Source organism: Ictidomys tridecemlineatus, chromosome 8 (assembly GCF_052094955.1).
Source record: "Ictidomys tridecemlineatus isolate mIctTri1 chromosome 8, mIctTri1.hap1, whole genome shotgun sequence".
Classification (NCBI taxonomy): domain Eukaryota; kingdom Metazoa; phylum Chordata; class Mammalia; order Rodentia; family Sciuridae; genus Ictidomys; species Ictidomys tridecemlineatus.
In genome coordinates, this window is record NC_135484.1 from 87,247,040 (window position 1) to 87,269,556 (window position 22,517).

Consider the following 22,517-nt stretch of genomic DNA (forward strand, 5'->3'; position numbering starts at 1 on the left):
TCATAACCCACTTGAATCAAATGTATGAAATATGATATGTCAAGAGCTTTGTAATGTTTTGAACAACTAATAAAAAAAGATTTCCAGCTATGGAATAGAGAGAGTTAACATGTATTGAGTAATGGTCATGCAGTTTTAAACAAGTTACTTCATGTCTGTGCCTTATTTGGTGAATGACAATAATTTCAGTCTTACTTTATAGTGTGGTTTTGAGAACTAAATACCCACTAGGCTTCAAGCACTGTCAACAGAGGGAAGCCCGGGAAGAAGTGTTAGCTATTATGAAAATGACAGAGAATGTCTGGTGTTAGACTCTTTGCCTTTGCTAATCTACTTTAATTCTCAAAATAATTGTTTTTTTTTTTTTTTGTATTTTCAACCTGTTTTTAGTTAGGGCAATTGGGTTACAAAGAGGTTAATTTGCCCAGTGTTGTGCAATGCATTAGCTTCAGAACAAATGGGGATTCAAACTTTGGTTGATTGGGCAGCAGGACTCCATCAATTCTCAATACCTCTGCCTTCCAACGGGCACCTCTTTACTGGATCCTCAGTCCTCTAAAAGCTTCCACTGTATCCCTTCCTATAGCAGTTCTGAAAGCTTCCACTGTATTCCTATAGCAGTTCTAAAAGCTTCTACTGTATTCCTATAGCAGCTTGCCTGGATCTTTCTGGTGAATTTCCCCACATCCTGGTTTTATTATTTGCTTTCCAGCAAACTTTCTCCTGTTAATACCTCCTTCAGTGTAACCTTGTTAGCTTTGAGGACACACCCCTGGCCAGACCTGGGCTTATGGAGCTGCCTCTCCCCACCCCTTTCCTCTGCTTCAGTTAAAGTATCACCAGATGCCTCTGGTTCATTTCCTTTGCTTTTAGCCCTCAGAAGGGCAGGAGAGACCAAGGTTGGGGCCAGAATCTACATCCCAAAGTGACAGTGAAGGGGCCTTAGGGGAGCAGTGACTCCCTACTCCCCAACCCCTTTCTTCACAGGGGCTGTTGGCAACCAAGGAAAATTGCTGAGAAAATGAAGAACCGCTGGTAAGATCTGGATAATGGAAAGAGTGGTGGCAAGACTGGGGTAGGGATAATTGGAACCGAGTATCTGTGTTTCTGCAGTGGTAGTAGAATGAAAGGAGGTGAGGGGTGGAGAAAAGACAAGAGAACAAGAGGGAGAAGTACAAAAAGAGACATAGGAAAAGAGAGAAGGAGACAGCCACAGAGGCAAGGAAATCAAAAGTTAAAGAAAACCGAGACAGAGAACCTTTTTCTATACCTTTATAGAAAGAGTGAAATAATGAGATACTGAGGAAGTGAAATCGATAACACCACAGTGGGACAATGGGAGCCAGAGATGTGCAAATTCTTTAAATCTCTAAGTAAGTGTTCAGTCTAAATGAAGCAAATCATCTGTATTGGGAATTGATCACCTACATTAATCAGGTTAACCAGGTTTAAAAACATGAAGCTTCCCATCTGGAGGGATTCTTGTTTGACTCATTTCTCTTCTTATCTTTTTAGGAAAATTCCAGTATTTTTCTTTGTATGCGTTTTTCTGGGATCCTGGGCATCTGCGGCTGTTAAGCGTCGCCCAAGTAAGGACCATAGTTTCTGACTTTTGAAATATTGGTTGTTTCCAGAAATAGGCAGGACTGTGATCAAGCAAGGGTGTGGCTAAGTGAAGCCTGAGTGAGGCACCCATGGCCCTTTGCACCTCCATTTTTCAATTCTGCTTCATTCAGCTCATGGGGATGCTGTAGTGGTTGCTGGGCTCAGTGCCGAGTGTGTAAAGGAAGTCCTGACTATGATCACAGTGGGCAGGAAGGACATTGGATGTGCCCTGTGCCTGGTTCAGATGATAGTAAATGTTGGGTGGACATGAGGATGAATGGATGATAGGTGGATGGATTGACCCCCAACAATTTGGTATAAAGAGAGATCTGAAGAAAATGTTTGATGTACTCGGATGGCTAAGCCAAAAAAGCTTTATAACTTTTTTGGTTTTGAAGCTTAGGAAGTCTTTGTCATCAAGTGAGTCTCAGCAAGGTACTAAGGTTGGAGGGTTATAGGAAGTCTCCTGTGGGGGTAAAAAAAAAAATCTCCCTTAGGACAATCTTCCACATGTGTAAAGAGCACCCAATTCAATTCTTGAATTTCTCATCAAATTTAGGGTTTAATTCTTCTCATAATTATTATCTTCTTGTTACTCTTTCCAATTCTAGGATACTGCCAATAATCTTGTTGGGACCTTTATTTGATGTCTTGAAATGAATTTGTGAAATTAAATGCACCTTCTATATTTTATTTAGGATCAATGAATCCTAAGTCTCCCCCAGATGATCCCTCTTCTACTTAACAAAGATTCCTGAGAACTTCACTCAGAAGCCTCACTGAAATGGTTCAAGACTGACTCTGGACTCTCATTAGAATTCTAAAATTTGTGATGTTTAAGGAATATTTTTTAGCCCAAACCACCAGAAGTTTTCCAAACAGATGTCTGACCTTGTGCCTTTCAGGACATTGCACAGCTCTGGTTCCAAAAGGAACAAATTCCTAACCTTCCTCAAAGAAACATTTTCCAGCACAAATTATTAAAGCAACTTTGTGCCTTGTATCCCTTCCAGAATAAGTTGAAGGTGAATGAATTAAGATCACTGAGGTATAGAGTTAAAGCCAAATATACTACTTACAAGCAAGCTTGTATGAGATTGTATTTTAAATAGTTGCTCAGTTATTGACAATCTCTGTAGTGGATGAAGTGAGATAACATGGTATTTCTTTTGTAGGATTCCCTGTCAATTCGAATTCTAATGGGGAAAATGAACTCTGTCCCAAGATCAGGATTGGCCAAGATGACTTGCCAGGCAAGTAGAAATATGCTATATTGAAAATGAATGTTTTCCAAATTGAATTTATTCTTTTATTTGTGAGAGTTGTGGAAAGGAATTAACCAATCTCATTTTGGATTTTGCATTTTATTTCTACAGGATTTGACCTGATTTCTCAGTTCCAGGTAGATAAAGCAGCATCTAGAAGAGCAATCCAGAGAGTGGTAGGATCAACTTCATTACAAGTGGCTTACAAGTTGGGAAATAATGTAGATTTCAGGATTCCCACCAGGTAATTTATAAAAAATGGTTAATCCAATTATCTCCCTCAAATGTGTTTTAAAACATGGATAGCTATGGAATGTTAGAGAATTTTCTCATGCTCAACATTTCCTAGGTCATGATTTTATTTAAAGATTAAGGAATTTATTCACTTATCAAGTGTTAGTGCTTTTTATGTTCTCAGTATATAATTTACTTTCCATTTCAGGAAAAAAAATCACTGAGACTACATTGATTTAAGACATGGCTTTTTAAACTTTGTGTTCTATTTTTTTTTTAAATAAACTGTCTGGTTTTGACTGAAAGGACCCTCTGTGAAAAGTGCCAGAGGTTAAACATAAATTTAACTTAGAGCCACAGTGTGGTTAGGAGACTCACAGTGGTGCTGTTCAAGTGTCCTGGTGCTGAAATAGAACCTTACATCCAGTGCTTGGCTCCTGACAGACACCAAACAGAAGCAAAACTCAAATAATTATAACATAGATGATGATAGTGATAATAACAAAAATATTCCACTTCTTTGGTCTCATTTCTAGAATTAGCCTTTTATTCTTTATTACTGAGGTATTTTATTTAGTGTACATGTAAGTGTGGAGTTGTACCATTGTTATAAATGAGCTTTAGTGATTTAGTTTTTGTTACCTACTTACCTTATGTATTATTATTATGATTATTATGTGTTTTAGTGCATTGTTAAAAACAGAATTAAAATTCCTTTGGTAGAGGAACAAGAAGATTAGGACTTTAGTGGACCTTAAGTTGTAAAGGTAAATAATGATTAATTAGAAAAAAAGAATCTTGTAGAAACTTCTAAGTGTTTATAAAAGAAAATTTTGGTACAGGTAGAAGAAACTAATATTATATAGTGCCAGATTGGCAGATAAAAAGTCACATTTTCAGCATACTATATTTTATAATACAATAATAGTACACTGTATAAATCATTATAGATGTACTAGTTAACATTAATTATAATCTATTCCCAACCCTGTGATGTAGGGACAGTATTACCCTTATTTAATGGAGTAAGAAGCTAAACCTAAAAAGTTTAGTTGCAAAATTAAATGAAAAAATTGGCACATGTGGGGTTTGGGTGGGATTGAAACCTAAGCCCCATGGTATCAGAGGTTGTGCTTCTAACCACAACTCCATGCTGAGCCTGAACAAACCATTTGCATTTGGGGACAATTAAAGACATGATAACAGCTACATTGACTATTCCTCCACTTTACATTCTTTTCATGCACAGAAGTGCTGTGTTCTTAAATAAACTTCAAAAATGTTTTTTTTAATTTAATAAACTATAACAAGACACAAGACGCCCTGATGTTGATCTAAATTCTCTTCTGTGATTTGAGGCACAGTCTGGATTCTCATTAGCTCTAATTTCAGAGACCATCAACCTGAGATCATATAAGCCCTCTTTGTTGTTTTTCCCCAAATTCTGAGAGCCAGTACTAAACTGTCTACACAGGCTATCACCTTATATTTACTATCTCATTGACTCCCTGCCCCCAGAAAGACTAAAACTTTTGTTTTTCTGCTGAGACTTATTTAGAGGTGAGAAAAGAAGGAGGAAGGAATTAGACGAAAGGAGGAGAAAGGTATTAAAAAAGGAGGTGAGCCAGATGATGAGTTATATGAAGTCCCAAAGAGGTAGTAAAATATGTTTTTGGAGAAGATATTTAAACTTCAATTGCCTCAGTTGAAAAATAGGATAACCATCAGAAGTATGTCACAAGGTTATATGTGAAGCAAATGTTGATATGGGAGAGTGCTTGAGCAGAGCTGTTAGGTAAGTGCTGATTGCTAGTGGTGCAACATGCTGGGAGGGGACAGTTTATGTACACAGGTCTTTTCTCCTTACTGTGTTCTTTCTTTTTAAGCTCCTTTCTAAGTCCTCCCCATTCAAAAGCCAGGTGACAAGGAAGGTAGCGATTGGAATTGTTCTCAGAAAGCAGATATTCTTGGTTTAAGGGACTTTCTGTGCTGGAGAATATAGGTTCTGAGACAGCAAACACAAACCATTAGCAGGATCTTATTGGAAGGAAAAATTATGGCATATAGGACTAATGTGATAGAGTCATAATTTATCCTTATTTTATTTTAAAAATTATTTTAAAGATATGAGATACATTATTCTTTGCCATTTTTTATTCCTTATTTTAGGCATGCTAGTTTAACATTATCAGCTCCTACTTATAAACATGTTGTTTATTTTCCTTAAAAACAGAATTCTTCACTTTATTTAGGTTAAGATCATAAATAAATGTTTCAAGGTTTGAAGACTTTCAAATCTTTTATTTAAATCCTTATAGTTCTCCATTTAAGGTACTCTGTGAAGATTGCCATGTAATGGAGTAAATTATTTATAGACACAGCCTCTTTTAAATAATGTATGCTGTCAGGTTTACTTATCAATGTGCATGGCATATTTACAAGAGCAGAATTTTGGGTGCTCAAAATCAACAATAGACTGACTGTTCCAGAAATTAGACTTGTGAGACTTTTAAATAGTCATAGGTAATACAAATGTGCATGTATTTTATTAATATGAGCAGTAAGATAAATTGAATTTTCTCCTCTTACCATATTGATATACTCTACTAGTCTAGTTTGAAAAATGATTAACTTGATAGTCTTAGTTATATTTGTATACACACATACATACATCTATTCATATGCATGGAGAGAAAGAGACTTACAGATACCTTTGATTTAATGGTGCATCTATAAATAAGGTATTCTCTTAGCAACATCAAAACCACCTATCTTTCTTTTTTTATGTTTATATTCACCAAGTCAGAGATAATTGGAACACATCCTATCTTACTTTCAACATAATCTCTTTGCTCACTGAGTAGAAAAGGTTGAATGAAACACAAATTGGAAGAAATCCATCAGTTAACCTCATGTCTTTGCAGAAGAGTTGCCTGAGCATGTTATTGTAACTTCCTGAATCAAAACAGAGTTATTTTTAGGGACTGATTTATTTCTGCAGTTTTCCTCACCATATTCATAGACAAATATATAGACATATATGTCTATCTATATAAAATATATATGTCTATATATAATATATCTCTCTATAATATATATATACATATATATATATATACACACACACACATATATATATACACATACACACATTTGTATACATACAAAGGTAATACTTAAGGAAAAGAAGAAGATAAAGCATTAAGATTTATCTTCCTTTTGCAAAAACCTCACACCTCAGCAATAACTATCTTGGATAAAAATATGAAAATACATTCTTTAAGCACCTAGTTAAGTCCAGAAAACTAATTCAAAAGAATGATTAACAGCATCTATTTATAATTTAAATGGATACTTGTCAAACTGCATCATTGAGTACAACTTTACACATTTATTTCCCCCAGGTCCAAATTTACTAAGGTCAATTAAATTGATGTACAAACCTCCACAAGTTTTTATAGTTATACAATAAGCAGTATATTATATTATCATTGGTGAACCTTAGTTTCTTTTCCAGAAGTTATTGGTGTAATTCTAAAAAATAGAAAGTCAGAGGAAATAATGACAAACTGACAAATTATGTTAAAAACAAATATCTGGAATGGTGTGATAGTAAGCTCTATTCTGAGAAAATAGGACTGTAAATAGTTCTAGTACATTTTTAAATTCTTTAACTCCAAAGTAAATATTTTTAAATTTCCATGTTAAAACCTGCTGTATACTTGACAGATATAAAGGATATTTAGTAAACTGAAAACTTTGCAATAGGAATAATGAACATCATCAGTGAGCATGCAAAAATATGTATTTATATAAAGTATTTTATCCAGTCTTATAAAAACAAACCAAAATTATGGCTAAGCTGGATGCTGAGGTACACATCTTTAATCCCAGCAATTTGGGAGGCTGAGGCTGAAGGATTGTGGGTTTGAGACCAGCCTTAGAAACTCAGTGAGGCTGTAAGCAACTTAGCAAGACCCTGTCTCAAAAATTAAGAAAGAAAGAAAGAAAGAAAGAAAGAAAGAAAGGAAGGAAGGAAGGAAGGAAGGAAGGAAGGAAGGAAGGAAGGAAGGAAGGAAGGAAGAAAGAAAGAAAGAAAGGAAGAAAGAAAGAAAAAGTCTGGGCATATAGCTTAGTGGTAAAGGACCCTTAAGTTCAATTCCCAGTATTCACTGTCTCTACCCCGCCAATGGCTAAAAGGAGGACTTGGATGATAAAGAGCACTCAGATTAAAAGTTTTACATTTTTATATTGGACAAAATGCTAATTTTTGAGATAGTTGACACTTTTTTTTTTAAAGAGAAAGCAACCAAGATGGCAGCCATTGTGCCTTTTGATGATCAGCTTGACTCCGAGTTTACATATAAAAACTTTCTTTTCTTTTTCTTTTTTAAAAAAAATGTGGTGTGGAGGATTGAACTCAGTGCCTCATATGTGATAGGCAAGTGCTCTACCACTGACCCCAGCCCTAGTTCCTAGTTGACACATTTTATTGAAGATTTGCACAAACACTTGAAGAAAACTTATTCTTTAAGTTAAGGAATTTACTTAGCTTTACTTATCATGTGTTATTGCCAGTCATATGAAAATATATTGTTAAGTTCAAGAATGTAGAAATTCTTGAACTTAACAATATATTTTCATATGACTGGCAATAACACATGATAGTGTGATAGATTATCATCTTAGTTATGTTATCATTTTAGTTTGTAAGAAAAATGGAAATAGCAGCCGTTGGGATATTTCTTTTTGCCTTTCTCTTTGCTCTTCACAAGAAGAGTTTGACCTGAAGGAGTTATATGAAACTCTGGTTCCTAGTATATAATTATTTCCAGAAATTTCAAATTTTATTTTCTAGCAAACAAAATTTATTGGCCTCTAGTTTTCCTAGCAGTTATTCCTTGTTCAGGAATTTTTCTCTGCTTAGGAGAAAAGGAAGGTAATAACCTTTGGGTCGAGTCCTTGAAAGATAATGTTCAATCTGTCCTGGTTTTAAAATTCAGTCTTTAGCGCTTAGTAGTTTGGCTTCAACAGAAGATCCAAATAGTAATCTTCAGATTGCTGTCTTCACGTAGATGGAGATGCCTTTGGTCACTAATGGTTTTACACTGCCCTTTCAAGCAGTAAAGAAAGTAGCAATGATAAATTGAGTTGGGATAGAGAAGTAAAAATTGATCATCTTTTGCTTGTCATCTGGTGACAAGCTACCAGCGCTACCTAAATGTCATACTTTGAACTGCCTGGAAAAGACAAATATTCTCAGTGTAAGGAAACTTCTAAATCAAGTTTTGCTTAGTCACTGATTCTCATAATGCTTCTGTGGGTCTAGAGTGCAACTGTGTAGGAGAATAGCAGGGCAATTATGAAAATAACAATTATGATATGTTACATACAAATTAAAAAATTAAGTCACTTTAATTAAATGGTTTCATAAACCAGTAGAGCTGATTTGAATTCCAAATAATCTCCTTTCTCACTTGAGGTAAAAATGTTGCTGAGAACTTTTCAAAGATGTGTTTTTTGGCTGAGATGGAATTGCTGAACAGTAGCTCTTTCGGTAGCATAAATGGTAATATTGTTGGAATTATGTGGCATTGGGAACCTTCCTTAGCTAGGAGGGAGGGGTTTTTAAAATGTGTATTTTAAGATGGAGCATTAATGTGCATGATTCTGTGAAGGTCTTTATGAGCAGTCATGAAAGAACAACTACTACGTAGTTTTTTCATACTGTAACCTTCCTGTAGGTCTAGTATCTGAAATAGCATAAGGAGGGAAGATGCTAAATATGTATGAGCTCAGAAAACCAGATTTATATTTACTGTTTCAAAATTTTTCTCAGGCACTTATATCCCAGTGGACTGCCTGAAGAATACTCCTTTTTAACTACTTTTCGGATGACTGGAAGCACACTTGAAAAGAACTGGAGCATTTGGCAGATTCAGGATTCCTCTGGGAAGGAACAAGTTGGAGTGAAGATTAATGGCCAAACACAATCAGTTGCATTTTCATATAAGGGCCTGGATGGAAGTCTCCAAACAGCAGCCTTTTCAAATTTGCCTTCCTTGTTTGATTCCCAGTGGCATAAGATCATGATTGGCGTGGAAAGGAGTAGTGCTACTCTTTTTGTTGACTGCAACAGGATTGAATCCTTACCTATCAAGCCAAGAGGCCAAATTGATGTTGATGGCTTTGCTGTGCTGGGAAAACTTGCAGATAATCCTCAAGTTTCTGTTCCAGTAAGTATAATATCACATAGTAGATAAAAATGAAACCAGGTCCCTAAGGCTGACCCAAGAAGTCATTGATGATTAACTGAATACCTCACACAAGAAGTAGCTACTCATTTTAAAAATTTACTCAATAACTTATTCAAAAAGCCTTCAGTGCCTATTGTGAACCTAGCATGTATCAAATGGAATGGGGAATCAGAGGCAGTTAAGCAGATAGCTCCTCGTTTTAAGGAGCTTAAAGTCTACCTGGAGGGTGTTACATACCTACCTGGAGCACCCAGAATCCTTCTGAGGTAACCATACTTGTGTAGTACAAATTGTGTAAATATAACTAATGAGAATATTCAAAGTAAGCTTAAGATGAATCCCAAATTCAATTAGTCAAGAGTTCCATAATTCTTGGAGGCAATGAATTTTGAAACAAAAGGATTTGAATTGGAATTTTAAAAAGGAGCATTCCAGCAGAGGAAAAGATCATTAAGGAAATAAGAAGTCAAGAATATGTAGGCCACATTTAAATGTCTACAAGCAGACTGGTTTATAGGATAAATGTGTCTGAAAATGTGAGTGGTGGGGTCAGGGAGAGGGAGGGATACTAATTACTTCAGAGTGGTGAGAGATGAGATTAGAAAGTATCTTATGAACAAGAATGAAAATTATATAGATGGTATAATATATACTTATTGAGAAGTAGTCTTACATGACATTATAGACATAAAGGATTTTAAAGCTTTGTTCATGATTTTACTGTGGTGATTCCTGCATATAAAGGTAAGGAATTTTATAATGACCCAATAATTATGCTAACAAGTACCTTATAGTTCTATCCTTTTGAATTGTTACATTTTCACTGAACAATATTTTAAGAGGACATTTTTATAATATTATGACAGGAATTTAAAAATATATATCTTAAAGAACACTTTAAAGGAGACTAAAGATGTTAGAGCTCAGTATAAACACACCACTGATGTCTCTGTCTCTCATACTGGTATGGAGCTGTTAAATTCTAGTCACAAAACACGTCACAGAGGGTAGCAGGGGTGATACAATGATTTTGAATCATTTCTGTGCACTTCTCAAAAAAAAAAAAAGGTTATCATGGATCTCAGTAATGGAATTGTTCAAGTAACTTGTTTTTGAGGGAAGAATTGTGATTAGTGTGAAAGGTAGTGTGAAATTTCTATATTCTGTGATGGACAGGAAGCAATTTCTAACTGCCACGTTAATGCTTTGGCTTGTAGACTCTTGAGAAAGTATTTTTTCATCTAATGAGTTATCACACTTCAAGTGGCTGGGTTAGAAACCCTGTGGGACCACTGTTGTGCCATCTTGAAATTCTGTGCAGCAAGATCTCTGCAGAGGTTTCTGTACAATACTGAAATTCTATCTCTGTCATTCCTGGGCCATGGGTAGGATGCAGAGAATTTAGGCTACCTCCTTACTGTGATGAATATCAGTCAAGTAGTTTTCAAAAGAATTTATTGATTCATTGAGCTTAAAAAACATTTCAAGTCTTTGTAATTCTGAATTCTGGGTGCTCAGATACTATTAAATTGTCTGATTGCCAGAGTGATAAAGTCTCAGGCTTATTTCATTATACTATAATCTTGCCAATGGTATTATAACTGATTGTATTTTCTATCAAGTGTAGTCTCACATCACAATGGAGACCAGTTTGTACCCATTATTTTCCATTTTATTCTGCAACTAGGAACCTGGCCTCTGGTTTTACATTGTGCTTCTGACCCACTGAGGAGCTTTTCTAAGACCATATGCTACAGTCAATGTTAAAAGTATTTGTAATAGGCATGAATAAATTTATTCCTTCAGAACAAAATCCAACTTCCCCACCAGGAAACACAAAAGAGAGTTGAGCCTAATGTTCTAATAAAGTTTCATATCAGGTGACCATGGTGGTGGCGATAGCAGCATTGGCAATGATAACTAAATTATATCAAGATTATAAAAACCAGTTTGACCTACATTCAAGGACTGCAAGTGACAATGTCAAATTCAAACTTCTTACAAAATGTATCCCTCAACCTTCACCCTGTTAAGACAAAAAAGAACAAAAGTATGTAAGAGAAGTCCATTTATGCTTTTTTAAAAATCATCTTAGTTCCCTTACTTTACCAATTTGACATTTTCAAAATACTTACATTCGGATTAGCTTTTTGATTTTGGCATCAACTTGGCAAGATTGTAAGTACAGATAAAATAACCTTCATTTCTCAGCTGGAGAAGCTATCTTAATAGGTCAACTGGCTTGTAAGAAACAATGTTAAGCATAAAAAATTTAACCTATCTTATTTTCTCTCATATCAAGTAGCTTTTCTTTGAGAAAAAAATGCATACAACAATATATCTTTCTTTATAAAGTATCTTATCATTCTTACTTTGGAAGGCATTATTAATCTGCTTAGATTTTTCAGAATTTACTTTTCAGGACAAATAAATGTTGTACATATTCAGGACAAATAAATATTGTACAGTATATAAAGCACTCCTTAGACATTAATCCCATTCATTTATTTACTCAATAAACTTTCATTGAGTGTCTATAAACAGTAGTCAAATAAATCACAAAATTTGTCTTCTCCAAAGATGAGAAGGTGTTGGAGTTGGAAACCAAACAACTTGACTCCTTATCTGGAGAATGAGGGGCTAAAAATATTCATAGTATACCACCATAAGGACCATAATAGTGAAGCATGCTGGGTGCCATCGAGGCACATTGAAATACCTCCTCATTCAGGGTAGGGAGACAAGTATAGGAGATGAGTTCTGAGAGGACTCCTATGAATGAAAAGGAGTTATCCAGAATACTAGATAACTCCAGTATTCCAGAGCAGATGGACTTCTCATTTGAAAATTCTTCCCTTTGCAAACTTTGTTAGTTTTCCTATACTGCTCCTCACTTTTTTTTCATTGTTGTGTATATGTAGAACTTCATGATAGACTGGGTTCTGAAAATCAGTGCAAAAATGGTGATGATTTTGCAGAAAATATTGGTTAGTCAAACAGATCCTTGTGTTGGATCATAAATAAAAATAAACTTGACACAGATTAAAGACTTCAGTTAAAAGATGAGGCTAAAAAAATGGATACTAGGGGCTGGGGTTGTGACTCAGTGGTAGAGTGCTCGCCTAGCACGTGTGAGGCTCTGGGTTCGATCCTCGGCACCAAATAAAGATAAATATATAAAATAAAGTATTGTATCCAACTACAACTAAAAAATAAATATTAAAAATGAATACTATAAAGAAGTAACACAGAGTTTTTTTGTTTTTATTTTTTAAATGAACCAGTGTAAGGGAAAGATTAATTTAAACATGTAGAAGTAAATTTATAAACTACACAGAAATAGATGAATCTAATAAAATAAAAATTTTTTTGGTAATAGGGATTGAACCCAGGGTGATTTAACCACTGAGTCACATCCCCAACTCTTTTTATTTTTATTTTGAGACAAGGTCTTGCTAAGTTGATTATGCTCCTCACTTTTTAAAACTCAAGGTGATCAAGTACAAGTCGGTAGACAAAAGTCTAGTGCGATGAGCTGCCCTTATTTTTGTTTTATGGTTTACCGTCTTGGACTTTTCATCAGTTTGGCTAAAATCTGAAGTTGCTGGTAATTACTGAAGAGCAACCATGACTTCCTGACCCTTAGAAGTCTTATAAGGTGATGGGAAGTGATATGTACATATTATGACAGACAGAAGAGCTATACTAATAGGTTATCCTTTTCTCAATGTAGAGACAGCAAATATTCAATCTTACAGGGTCAAAACTTTTAAATTCAAGTGAAATAACATGAAATAGCATGTAACAGTAAGGAACAGTGTGTTTTTCCATATAATTGGATTTACTCTAATCTTTATCACTTGAATATTAATTGATTATGTTTTTCAGGGTCAGTGCCTTCTTTAATAAATAAATCAAAAGGAAAATATCTTTTCTACAGATATTTTCAAAAGGTAGTCCTAAGAATTACATAATAAAATGCAATTGAAAGCAAGATTTGATGGATCACAAATGCTAAAAGACTCACATGTATTGTAATTGTGATTTCCCCCTCTCTATCCTATCTTTCTGTTCCCTTCTTTTTCTAAGTTGGAAAAACAAGCCAAATTCAAGAGGTTTTCAAAAGGATTGTGATAGAGATGTTCATGTGGTTTACAACTCAAATACCTTCTCATCATTCATGGTTATTTAGTGGGCTCAGAGCATTTTATACTTTTTCCCAATGTACTGCTGTAAGATTGTTAGCTTTGATTTTGAAGCAATAAATTCCTTATTTCCTATTCTCCTTTGTGCCTATATTTTAGGATGGCTCCATTTATCCCACTGCAAAGCTCAATTTCTTGGCAGCATACCATAAAAACATGTTATATTATGATAGGTTCTTTATTGTTTGTTGTCAGCATGATTGCCTGGGAGAGTTATTTGGTACAGTTTATTAGAAAACAAAGTTAGCCTTTTTCCCTTTTCAGAGATGTACACTGGTAGTCTAGGCTTGATTGAGGGAGGATAAAAGTTTATGTGATTTTACAAATCTATGACTCAAACCATTCTTCTTTTTCACCTGTGCATATTCCAAATAAATCCACAAGAACATGATAGATTTAATGCTTTAAAGAGGATGTTTCAAATGTGTTGCTCTATGTTTATTTTCATTAGATTCAGAGAAAATGTGAGAGCTGGTAAAATTGTTGGTGGAAAAGCTGTCTGTGCTTTCCTTTATGCCACAGAATTTAATCGAAATAAACCAAAAACAAAAGCAATTAAAATTTCATGCATGATAACATGGGATAATAAATTTTGAGGTTGTGATTAATATTATTTCTGGTATTGGATAAATACTGCAGGAACGTTATGTTTTCAGTGATTTAAGGAATATATAATATCTACTCTACATAATATCTGAATTATTATGTTTGCTTATTAAGTTGTTTTGACAAGTGTACCCTTTCAAAATACTTTTTTATTTGGAATTATTAAATTAATAAAAGAAATGGTAATCTTATTTATACATACCCATGAGAAACACATCCTCTAACACTTTAATTTGTGAAGTATTTTTTGAAGTTGACTGTCAAAACAATTTTCTGGAGATAAAACCTAGCCTACTGCAATGTAGACCATATTAACACCATCAGCTGGATTTTCCACTAGGTGGCAATGAAATCAGAACACACAGAAACAGAGCTTCCATTACTGGGGGAAAAAGCTATAAATAACTAGAATAAGAAATAAATGATGACCAAACTTGCTTTTAATCAAAAATCAAAAACCACTAAATTTTTCTATTGGTTTCATCTGTGCCCGTACAGTTGAAAAACAAAAATCAGTGCTATTAGTGTTTCCATTTCTATAAAAATCTATGTAGAAGATCATAAAGAAAACTTTGTTCATATTAATCTCTGTATGGTAGTTTCTTTGGTTAGAGTATGGTGTCAATAGGATCATGGGCTTTTAGAGCTGAAGGAAACTTTGAGCATGTCTCATCTAAACCTCTCAGTTTATATGTGAAGAAATTAAAACCCATAGAGAAAAAGGGGCCTGCCCCAAATCATAATCAAACCATCAGCAAATATAATCAATTATTTCCTTGGTATATCACTTATTCATCTGTATGTATTCATTCATTAGAAGTCAACAACTATTTGACATCTTATGTTATAGGCACTATTTTAGGTGATAGAGGAAGTCAAAGTTAATGCTTCAACAAAACTTATGTTCCGGGAGAGGAGACAGACATGAAAAACTGAGTGCGTGTATAGTATGCCTGGTAATCGTAAATGGTATAGGGGAAAACATAACTGGAAAATCAGAGTGCCCGAGGGAAGGCCTCATTGAGAAGGAAACAGAAGAAAACTGTGGCAGTTGAGGGAACTGGTCTGTAGATATATAGGGGAGGAGGATTTCAGGAATAGAGAGCAGTCTGTGAAAAGGAACTGGTACCCACGCTTGTGTGCTGTTTGAGGACCACCTGCAGAGCAGAATGGTTGGAATGAGAGAAATGGGCAATGGGGCTGGATCATCATGGAGATGGGGTGGGGACATTGTTCTTGCCTGTCATGCTGTGTGAGATGGGCATCAGATGGTTTTCTGTTGATAAGTAACATGTTCTCATTTTCTGAAAAGATCTCTTCGGTTCTATTTTGATAATATATCATAGGAGGGAGAGAAGAAAAGAAGCACTTAGGAGCAAGGGAGATTTTAAGAGTTACTACTATGATTCAGGCTAGGATGGTCTTAGTTTAGAACAGGGTGGTGGTGGTAGAGTTGGTGAAAGGTGGTCATAGGCCTATAGTTTGAGAATAAAAAAAAAAAAAGAAAAAGAACAGGATTGGGGTATAAGAGAAAAAAAAGAAATCAGGATGATACCAAATGTTTTTGGTATAACTAGAAGTATGAAGCTGCCATTTACCAACATGGAAGACTATAGCAAGAACAAATCAATGAGAATACCAGAGATTGGTTTGGAACATGTAAGATTGACTAGGAAATTGGTCATTATTAAATATCTAAGGAAAATGCTGAGTTAAGTAGGGTATATGCTTCTGGAAATCAGGAGACAGGCTCAGCTGGGAGCTGAACTGTGGGAGTTGTCAACACAACACAGAAGAACTAGGGCTGGTTCCTGAAATAACCAACATTTAGAGGTTGCTGAAATGAAGACTTATGAAAGAAAATCTATGACATATGAGAATAGGGGATTTTGATGCTCTGAGATTCAAAAGAAAACAGTATTTATAGGAGCCTGGAATAAGAAATTAGTGCAATTGCTGTAGCGAAGTCAAAAAAGAAGAGGATTTAGAGTTGTTTATTGGATTTAGAAACCAACGAGGATGAGTGGATCAAAGAGCCAGTGGAGTTTGGGGAATGAAAGTTCAATTGGGCAGGATTCAAGAGAAAATGTGGAGGAGAGGAATTAGAAACGATGAATATAGGTAACTTCTTTGAGTTTTGTATAAAGGGGAACAGAAAATAGGATGAAAATGTAAGGGGGATGTGGAATGAAGACCAGGTTTTTGTTTATTGTTTTTTGTTTTTTTCCAGTTGACAGGAAGCTCAGGATGCCTCATCATGGTTCACAGTGTGATACTTGTTGATATTTTAATATAGTAACTTCTTGATGCTTCATCATGGTTCAGAGTGTGATATTTGTTGATACTTTAATATAGTAACTTCTTTCTGCCTCGAAGGATCAGGCATTTATGATCAAATGAATCTCTTTGAAAAATGCCCTTCTAAATCAATCACTTTTCCCCATTCCTACCCATTGGATATCTATCCAATATCTATTCAAATTATTTTTTTATATTTATTTTTTAGTTTTTTTTAGTTGGACACAATATCTTTATTTTTTATTTTTATGTGGTGTTGAGGATCGAACCCAGCGCCCCGCGCATGCCAGGCCAGCATGCTACCGCTTGAGCCACATCCTCAGCCCTATTCAAATTCTTTAGCTTACAATTTGAGGTGAAAATATTATCAGAAATTTGACCCAGATCATCTGGTCTCTTCCTACCCTTGTTGTCCCACTTTCTCTCCTGAGGACCCTAACCGTCATCCTCCCCTTCTCTGCATGTAAAAATCTTAATTACTCTTCAGGGCCCCACTCACATGTTGCATGTTATGTGATCCCTTCTTGACTACTTCAGCCAGAAAAAGTCTTTATGCTATAATATTTTTCATCAAAAAGCATTTTAAACCTGGATTCTGTCTTATATACTTGACATTTTGTGTCTTCCATAGTATTTATCTCAAACCACATATTATATAAAGATATGTTAAAGACTATACAACTATGTTCCAGGTCTTCTAATTCCAAATCTACTGCCTTTCACCCTCTGTCTTAGGCTTTGCTATGATCCAGATGGGTGCTGTCTCCTCATATTTAATTATATTCCTCACATGGTGTTTAGAATTGCATGGCTTAGTCTTCATAGAATTGGGAGATTTTCTGATTTTGAGAGAGGGCAGAGCTTCCTGCTTATATCCAGGAAGCTTTATCATCATACAGGTGGAAGGACTTTATGATGGTAGGAACCAACATTTCATCATAAACTGGATGCAGGATGAGAACTGAGAGTTTTAGTTAGTCTCATGAAGGCAAGTCCCATAGTTTGTCATTAGAATTATCTCTTAGAAAAGATAGTTGTCTGTCATTAGTTTTTATTTAATTATCAAGAAGGAGTAACTATTTTATTAATATTTCTCAACAATCCAGTAAAACAAGTAGAAGTTACTGTCTTATTTTAAAAGTAGACTATGGAACTTGAGTGTGCGGTCTGCTGGGCATGTGCCTAGTCTCAGGAGAAAAATTATACCTTAGTGTCCTGTAGAATAGGGTTAGATAATGCAAGCTCTGGACAGATGTGAGGCAATTTATATTCATACCACTCAGTTTCCCATGAGACAATGGAGAAACATTTTATTTTGAAGAGGGTGGATTGTGCTAGGGAAGTTTATGGTCTGTTAATAGTTTTTTTTTTTAAAGTTTATTTCTCTATATTTCTACATTTCTCATCTTTCAATTTGTAAACTATGGGTTGGGGAATATTCTTGGTTTTTCCTAGAATGTTTCTTAGTGATTGGCTTCTATTGGGATTTCAAAAATGTTGTCTGGCGGGCTAAATTAAAATAAAAACATATATTTTGTCTGTAAGTTTTCAAAGAAAATAATGATTCCAGGTATGAAAATGAGAAATGTGTAGAAATCCTCATTTTAGCTGTGTAATATGAAAGTAACTTTTACCAAAGCACCCTGCCCCTCTTCCTTCAAAATAATTAGCATGCAAATTGGAAGTCATACTACATGCCAAAAAAAAATGGTTGTTGTATAGATGATTATTAGTGCGTAGGTGGTGTTTATATGGATGCACAGATGTGTTCAGAACCCTTGATCTATGTGGCACTCTGAACAACTCAGGCTGTATTCACAGATGAATTACATTTCATTCTCCCATTATTATGTGCCACAATTGCATTTTGCATATTTAAACAGGTGTACCGATTTATCTAGAGAGAATTACATTTTTGAGAAAACAGCTTAATGAAATCACATTTGCAATAAGTAACTTTAATGAACTAGCTAAACAAAGGATATAAGTTTCCTGGTTGGCTGTATAATTAATGTTTCTCAGGGTGATTAAGGCCTGAATCATTTCTCAGAATCAAAATATCAATATATATACAATGCATGCCTAGTCTGAGTTACCAATCCACAAAGAACTGGTAAATAAAATTGTGTGAGTGTTCTTTTATTTTGAGGATTGTGGAGGATTAACACATTTTTCCTTATTCTGGCAAAATTCTTATCTAGTCAGAAGAAGAACAATAATTCTCTTTGCTATGTGATATTTTGTTATACACATGAATATGTAAGTGCGTATAGACACAGCTGTCAGTTTGTAGAGGAACACTAGTAATTTTGCTTCTGGATATATTTCTATAACAAGCACACAAAGTGGGGAAGTTTGAATTTTTATGAAAGTTTCTTAGTCTAGTTCTGAAGTTTTCTGGCAGATGGTAGAAACAAGCTTACACAGTTTTAACTTCTAATTCTCTCTTCTTTTCTCGTCTTTTACATAAAGTTCAATCACCAAATGCCTTCATTACCAGTTTTGAAAGTATGATTCACTATGGAGATAGTATGTATTCTTCAGGGAGTTCAACAGGGATAGCAGAAAAAAAATTTTCAATTTTAGTGACAGAAGAATTTGGAGGGACAGCTCTGCCATTTACTAGCTGTGTGACCTATACAAAAAAGCTAAACTCTGTGTCCTGCTTTTACTCATCTGTGAACTGCCTGACACACCAGATATTTAATAGTAATTAAGGAAAAATTCATTCCATTCTATTTTTCTTCTTCCTTATATAATTTCCACTGAAGTATAAAACATAACTCAAATAAAATCTTTCTCAAGTAAATAAGATTACTCTGTTCAAAGTGAAGTGTTTGAACAAAATGATATCCTTGACCAAAACAGATTGTGCAATTTGGAAAGCAGTCTTCTTCAAGATGTCAATATTCTACTGTTAAATCATTCACACCATGGACACACAGATCAGCATAATTCTCATGCAATTTATAGATAACTTCCTATCTTAAAATATGTTTTGACTTATCTTCTCACTTACTTTCTATCCATCTTAACACCTTTTGCCAATGTCCACAGTTTTCTAGAGAAAAGGAATGATAGGGTTGAATGAAACAAAAATAGTAGAGCAAAAAAAAAAATCCTTCATCATTTTCAATTTCAATCTTCCATCCAGTAATCTCAATTCTGGTTGCTGCTGCAGTAGTGGAAAAAAAATTTATCTAACTTCATTCTAGATTTAGTAGATCTAGAGTCCATCTGGTGGGCAGGAAGCAATGGAAGAGGAATTATAGGATGGTCAGAATCCTGCTGGAAGGAGTGCCAATGCAGGAATGTAAAAGCTTACTGGTTTATTTATCACCTCTGCATAAAATGGAAAATTTCCTTCTGCTCAACTTCCCTTCCTTAAAGAGTAGAAGGGAAGGACTTCATCCATCATTGCCAATTTCAATCTTCTAGCCAGTAATCTCAACTCTGAATGTTTCTGCAACAGTGGACCAAAAACAAAACAAAACAAAACCAAACAAAACCTAACTGCATTCTAGATTCAGCAGATCTAGAATCCATTTGGCAGATGGGAAGGAATAGAAGTTACTATTGGATGAAAGAAAAGAGGTAAATACTTAGATTTGGGACTTGATACGTAACCAGACACTTTTATAATGCCAGTAGCATCTATTATCCAAGAAATATGGATCTAATTTGAAATGCTTAGCAGGGAACCTATTCAATTTAGAATGGCTAGCATGGCACATGGCTTCAGACTTCTGGTGGAATTTGAATGATTTTTTTGTTTTTGTCTTGTCACTTGAGGGACAAGATTTATACTTAGCAACTTTTTCTTTATGTCTTCAGATTTATACTTAGCAACTTTTTCTTTATGTCTTTCTTGTTGCATTCTTCCTCCCAAATGCCTGTTAAAAGTATAAGATGTTGTCAGAATATATTTGCTTTTAAAGTGGGTAGAAGGTTGTACAAAATTTAAATATTTTTGATCATTTTCTCCCAAGTCCTAGATTTCCCTCTTACTCTTTTCAACTTTAGTTCATGCTCTTTCCATTTAAAATGGTAATCACTCTATGGAGAATGTTTTCTTTAATATGAAAATTGTTTTTAGGACTGGATTTTCCTTCTTCTACTTGTTCTCTTGGTTGCCATTTCTTTTGAAATCCTTGTCTCTAGTCTCCCAGCTAAAATTTTAGAGCATATATTTCTTGTGGAGTTCGTTAGGCCTGGTTTCCAATGCAGACTCTGGCTTGTGACTTGGAAAGTTGTCTCTGAATCTCATTTTAATAGAGTCTACCTCTTGAGATTGTAGTGAGAACAGAAATAGGAAATCAGCACTAGTGGTCTGTTTCCTGGCTAAGGCTATGCTGGAATAAATCAAAGCCAAGGACAGTTACATCCAAATGATCAGAGAAACTTGGGAAGAACTTCCAGCTGATATCCATTAGAAAAATTTCTATTTAAGGAAAAGCAAAGGTCTGTTGAGGTCAACAAGTTCAAGTTGGTTTTGAATCAGTTAAGGATTAGACCGCACTTAAAAAACATCTCTCTTAAATGACCTCCTCTATCTTCCAAAAGAAAGTTAACTTACTCTTTGCTTCCTTTCACCAGTTTGAACTTCAGTGGATGCTGATTCATTGTGACCCAATGAGACCCAGCAGAGAAACTTGTCATGAGCTACCAGTCAGAATTACGGTGAGTCCCTTGAGCACAAGCAAAGGCCAGTTAACCCCCTTTCCACTTCAACAACTTCCCCACTTCCCCATCTCCCTACTTTCTTTCTCTAAAGAGTGTGTGATTTGATGTACTGACCAGAGAGGCATTAAGGAAGCATAGGTCTTACTTGAAGCCTGGCCTGTAGAGGCTACCTGGGGCAGGGTTGGGGGGCTGTCTGGTTCTCCCTTTGGTGGTTTCCCATTTCCACTCCCAAACATCTCTCCAGAAACACTGGAGTTCTATATGCCTACAGGCAAGGGACACGGGGAGAGGCTTCTAACACTGCTAAAGGCAGAGCTGCACGCTCAGGTCTGGCCTGAAGAGCAGCTGGGAAAGGGTTAAGTGGGACTGTTGTCATTCTATCCTTCCTCCTGCTAGCTCTCCTCCAATCCCCAGGACCCTCTCCAGGGCCATTCATAAACAGAAGGAATTTAGTCTCCGGCCAGGCCAGGGCACATTTGTTACTGTTTCTCCTGGGTCACTTTCTGTGGGGCCAAGTGCCACTTTATGCAAGAAACCTAGAGGTGCAATAGATTTCAGAGCCCAGTCAGGGAATTAACAGCGCGCAGCGGGGCATGGCCTGGATTGCACCGGACCACAGGGCTCTTGGGCTGCGATTGTTGCTGTCAGGGCTCTGCTTGTGTGCTGCTCAAGTAAGTTATGGGGGAGTTCAGGGTGGTGGTGGGGGCATCTTCTCACTTTCTCCCCTTCTTTGCTTCCACAGCCCACCCAGACTACCGACCAGGTAAGCTAAAGACCAGAAGTGCATTTTTCCAAGTGCACAAGAGGAAATGTGGGGGGCAGCCATTGGGGGTTGTTATAGGGAAGTTGCAGAGCATCCTTAGGGCTCTGTTCTTGTTCCAGCTTTGAGCACCTGCAGCAAGCACCGTCAGAGTGGGGGGAAGGGGCCTATATGACCCCTTGGTCTGGGAAAGGGGTCTCTTCTCCTATTTGGTCCCCAACACCTAAGGCTAAGGCACTAGAAGCAAAATAGTTGACTCAAGAATAGGACTTATTTTTTAGCCTGCATGGATTCTTACCTCCCCTCCCCCACCCTGGACAAGGTCTAGAGCCAGCCTTGCTGGAGAAGGCAGGAATTCAGAGTAATACACTCTTCAGCTTTTCCAGCTGGTGGTGTGGTTATACTAGATCCCAAGTATTGCTAGCGAAGCCGGCGACTCCAGGATTGGAACTCGGCAGCCCTGGCTTCCATCAATATTTCAGCAACTTCCCTAAGGCTGGGTGTCTCCTCCCTTAGGCACAGGAGAGCGGCTGGCCGGCTAGGGAGGGGGTGTTAAACCCAGCTAGGTTTGAGGTTTCACTTACAAAGACCCCATTGTAACCTG

General features: G+C 36.0%; 1 protein-coding gene across 6 annotated transcripts in view; it reads left to right on the forward strand.

Annotated features, from left to right (window-relative positions):
- Col9a1 (collagen type IX alpha 1 chain) overlaps positions 1 to 22,517 on the forward strand; it is a 120,266-nt gene that overhangs the window by 35,718 nt on the left and 62,031 nt on the right. For all 6 annotated transcript variants that reach the window (XM_078019803.1, XM_078019805.1, XM_078019804.1 and 3 more), the window contains 7 exons: positions 988 to 1,035; positions 1,516 to 1,589; positions 2,781 to 2,858; positions 2,982 to 3,114; positions 8,944 to 9,340; positions 21,067 to 21,150; positions 21,896 to 21,916. In XM_078019803.1, coding sequence (XP_077875929.1) covers positions 988 to 1,035; positions 1,516 to 1,589; positions 2,781 to 2,858; positions 2,982 to 3,114; positions 8,944 to 9,340; positions 21,067 to 21,150; positions 21,896 to 21,916 — 835 coding nt within the window. The remainder of the gene's footprint in view (positions 1 to 987; positions 1,036 to 1,515; positions 1,590 to 2,780; positions 2,859 to 2,981; positions 3,115 to 8,943; positions 9,341 to 21,066; positions 21,151 to 21,895; positions 21,917 to 22,517) is intronic.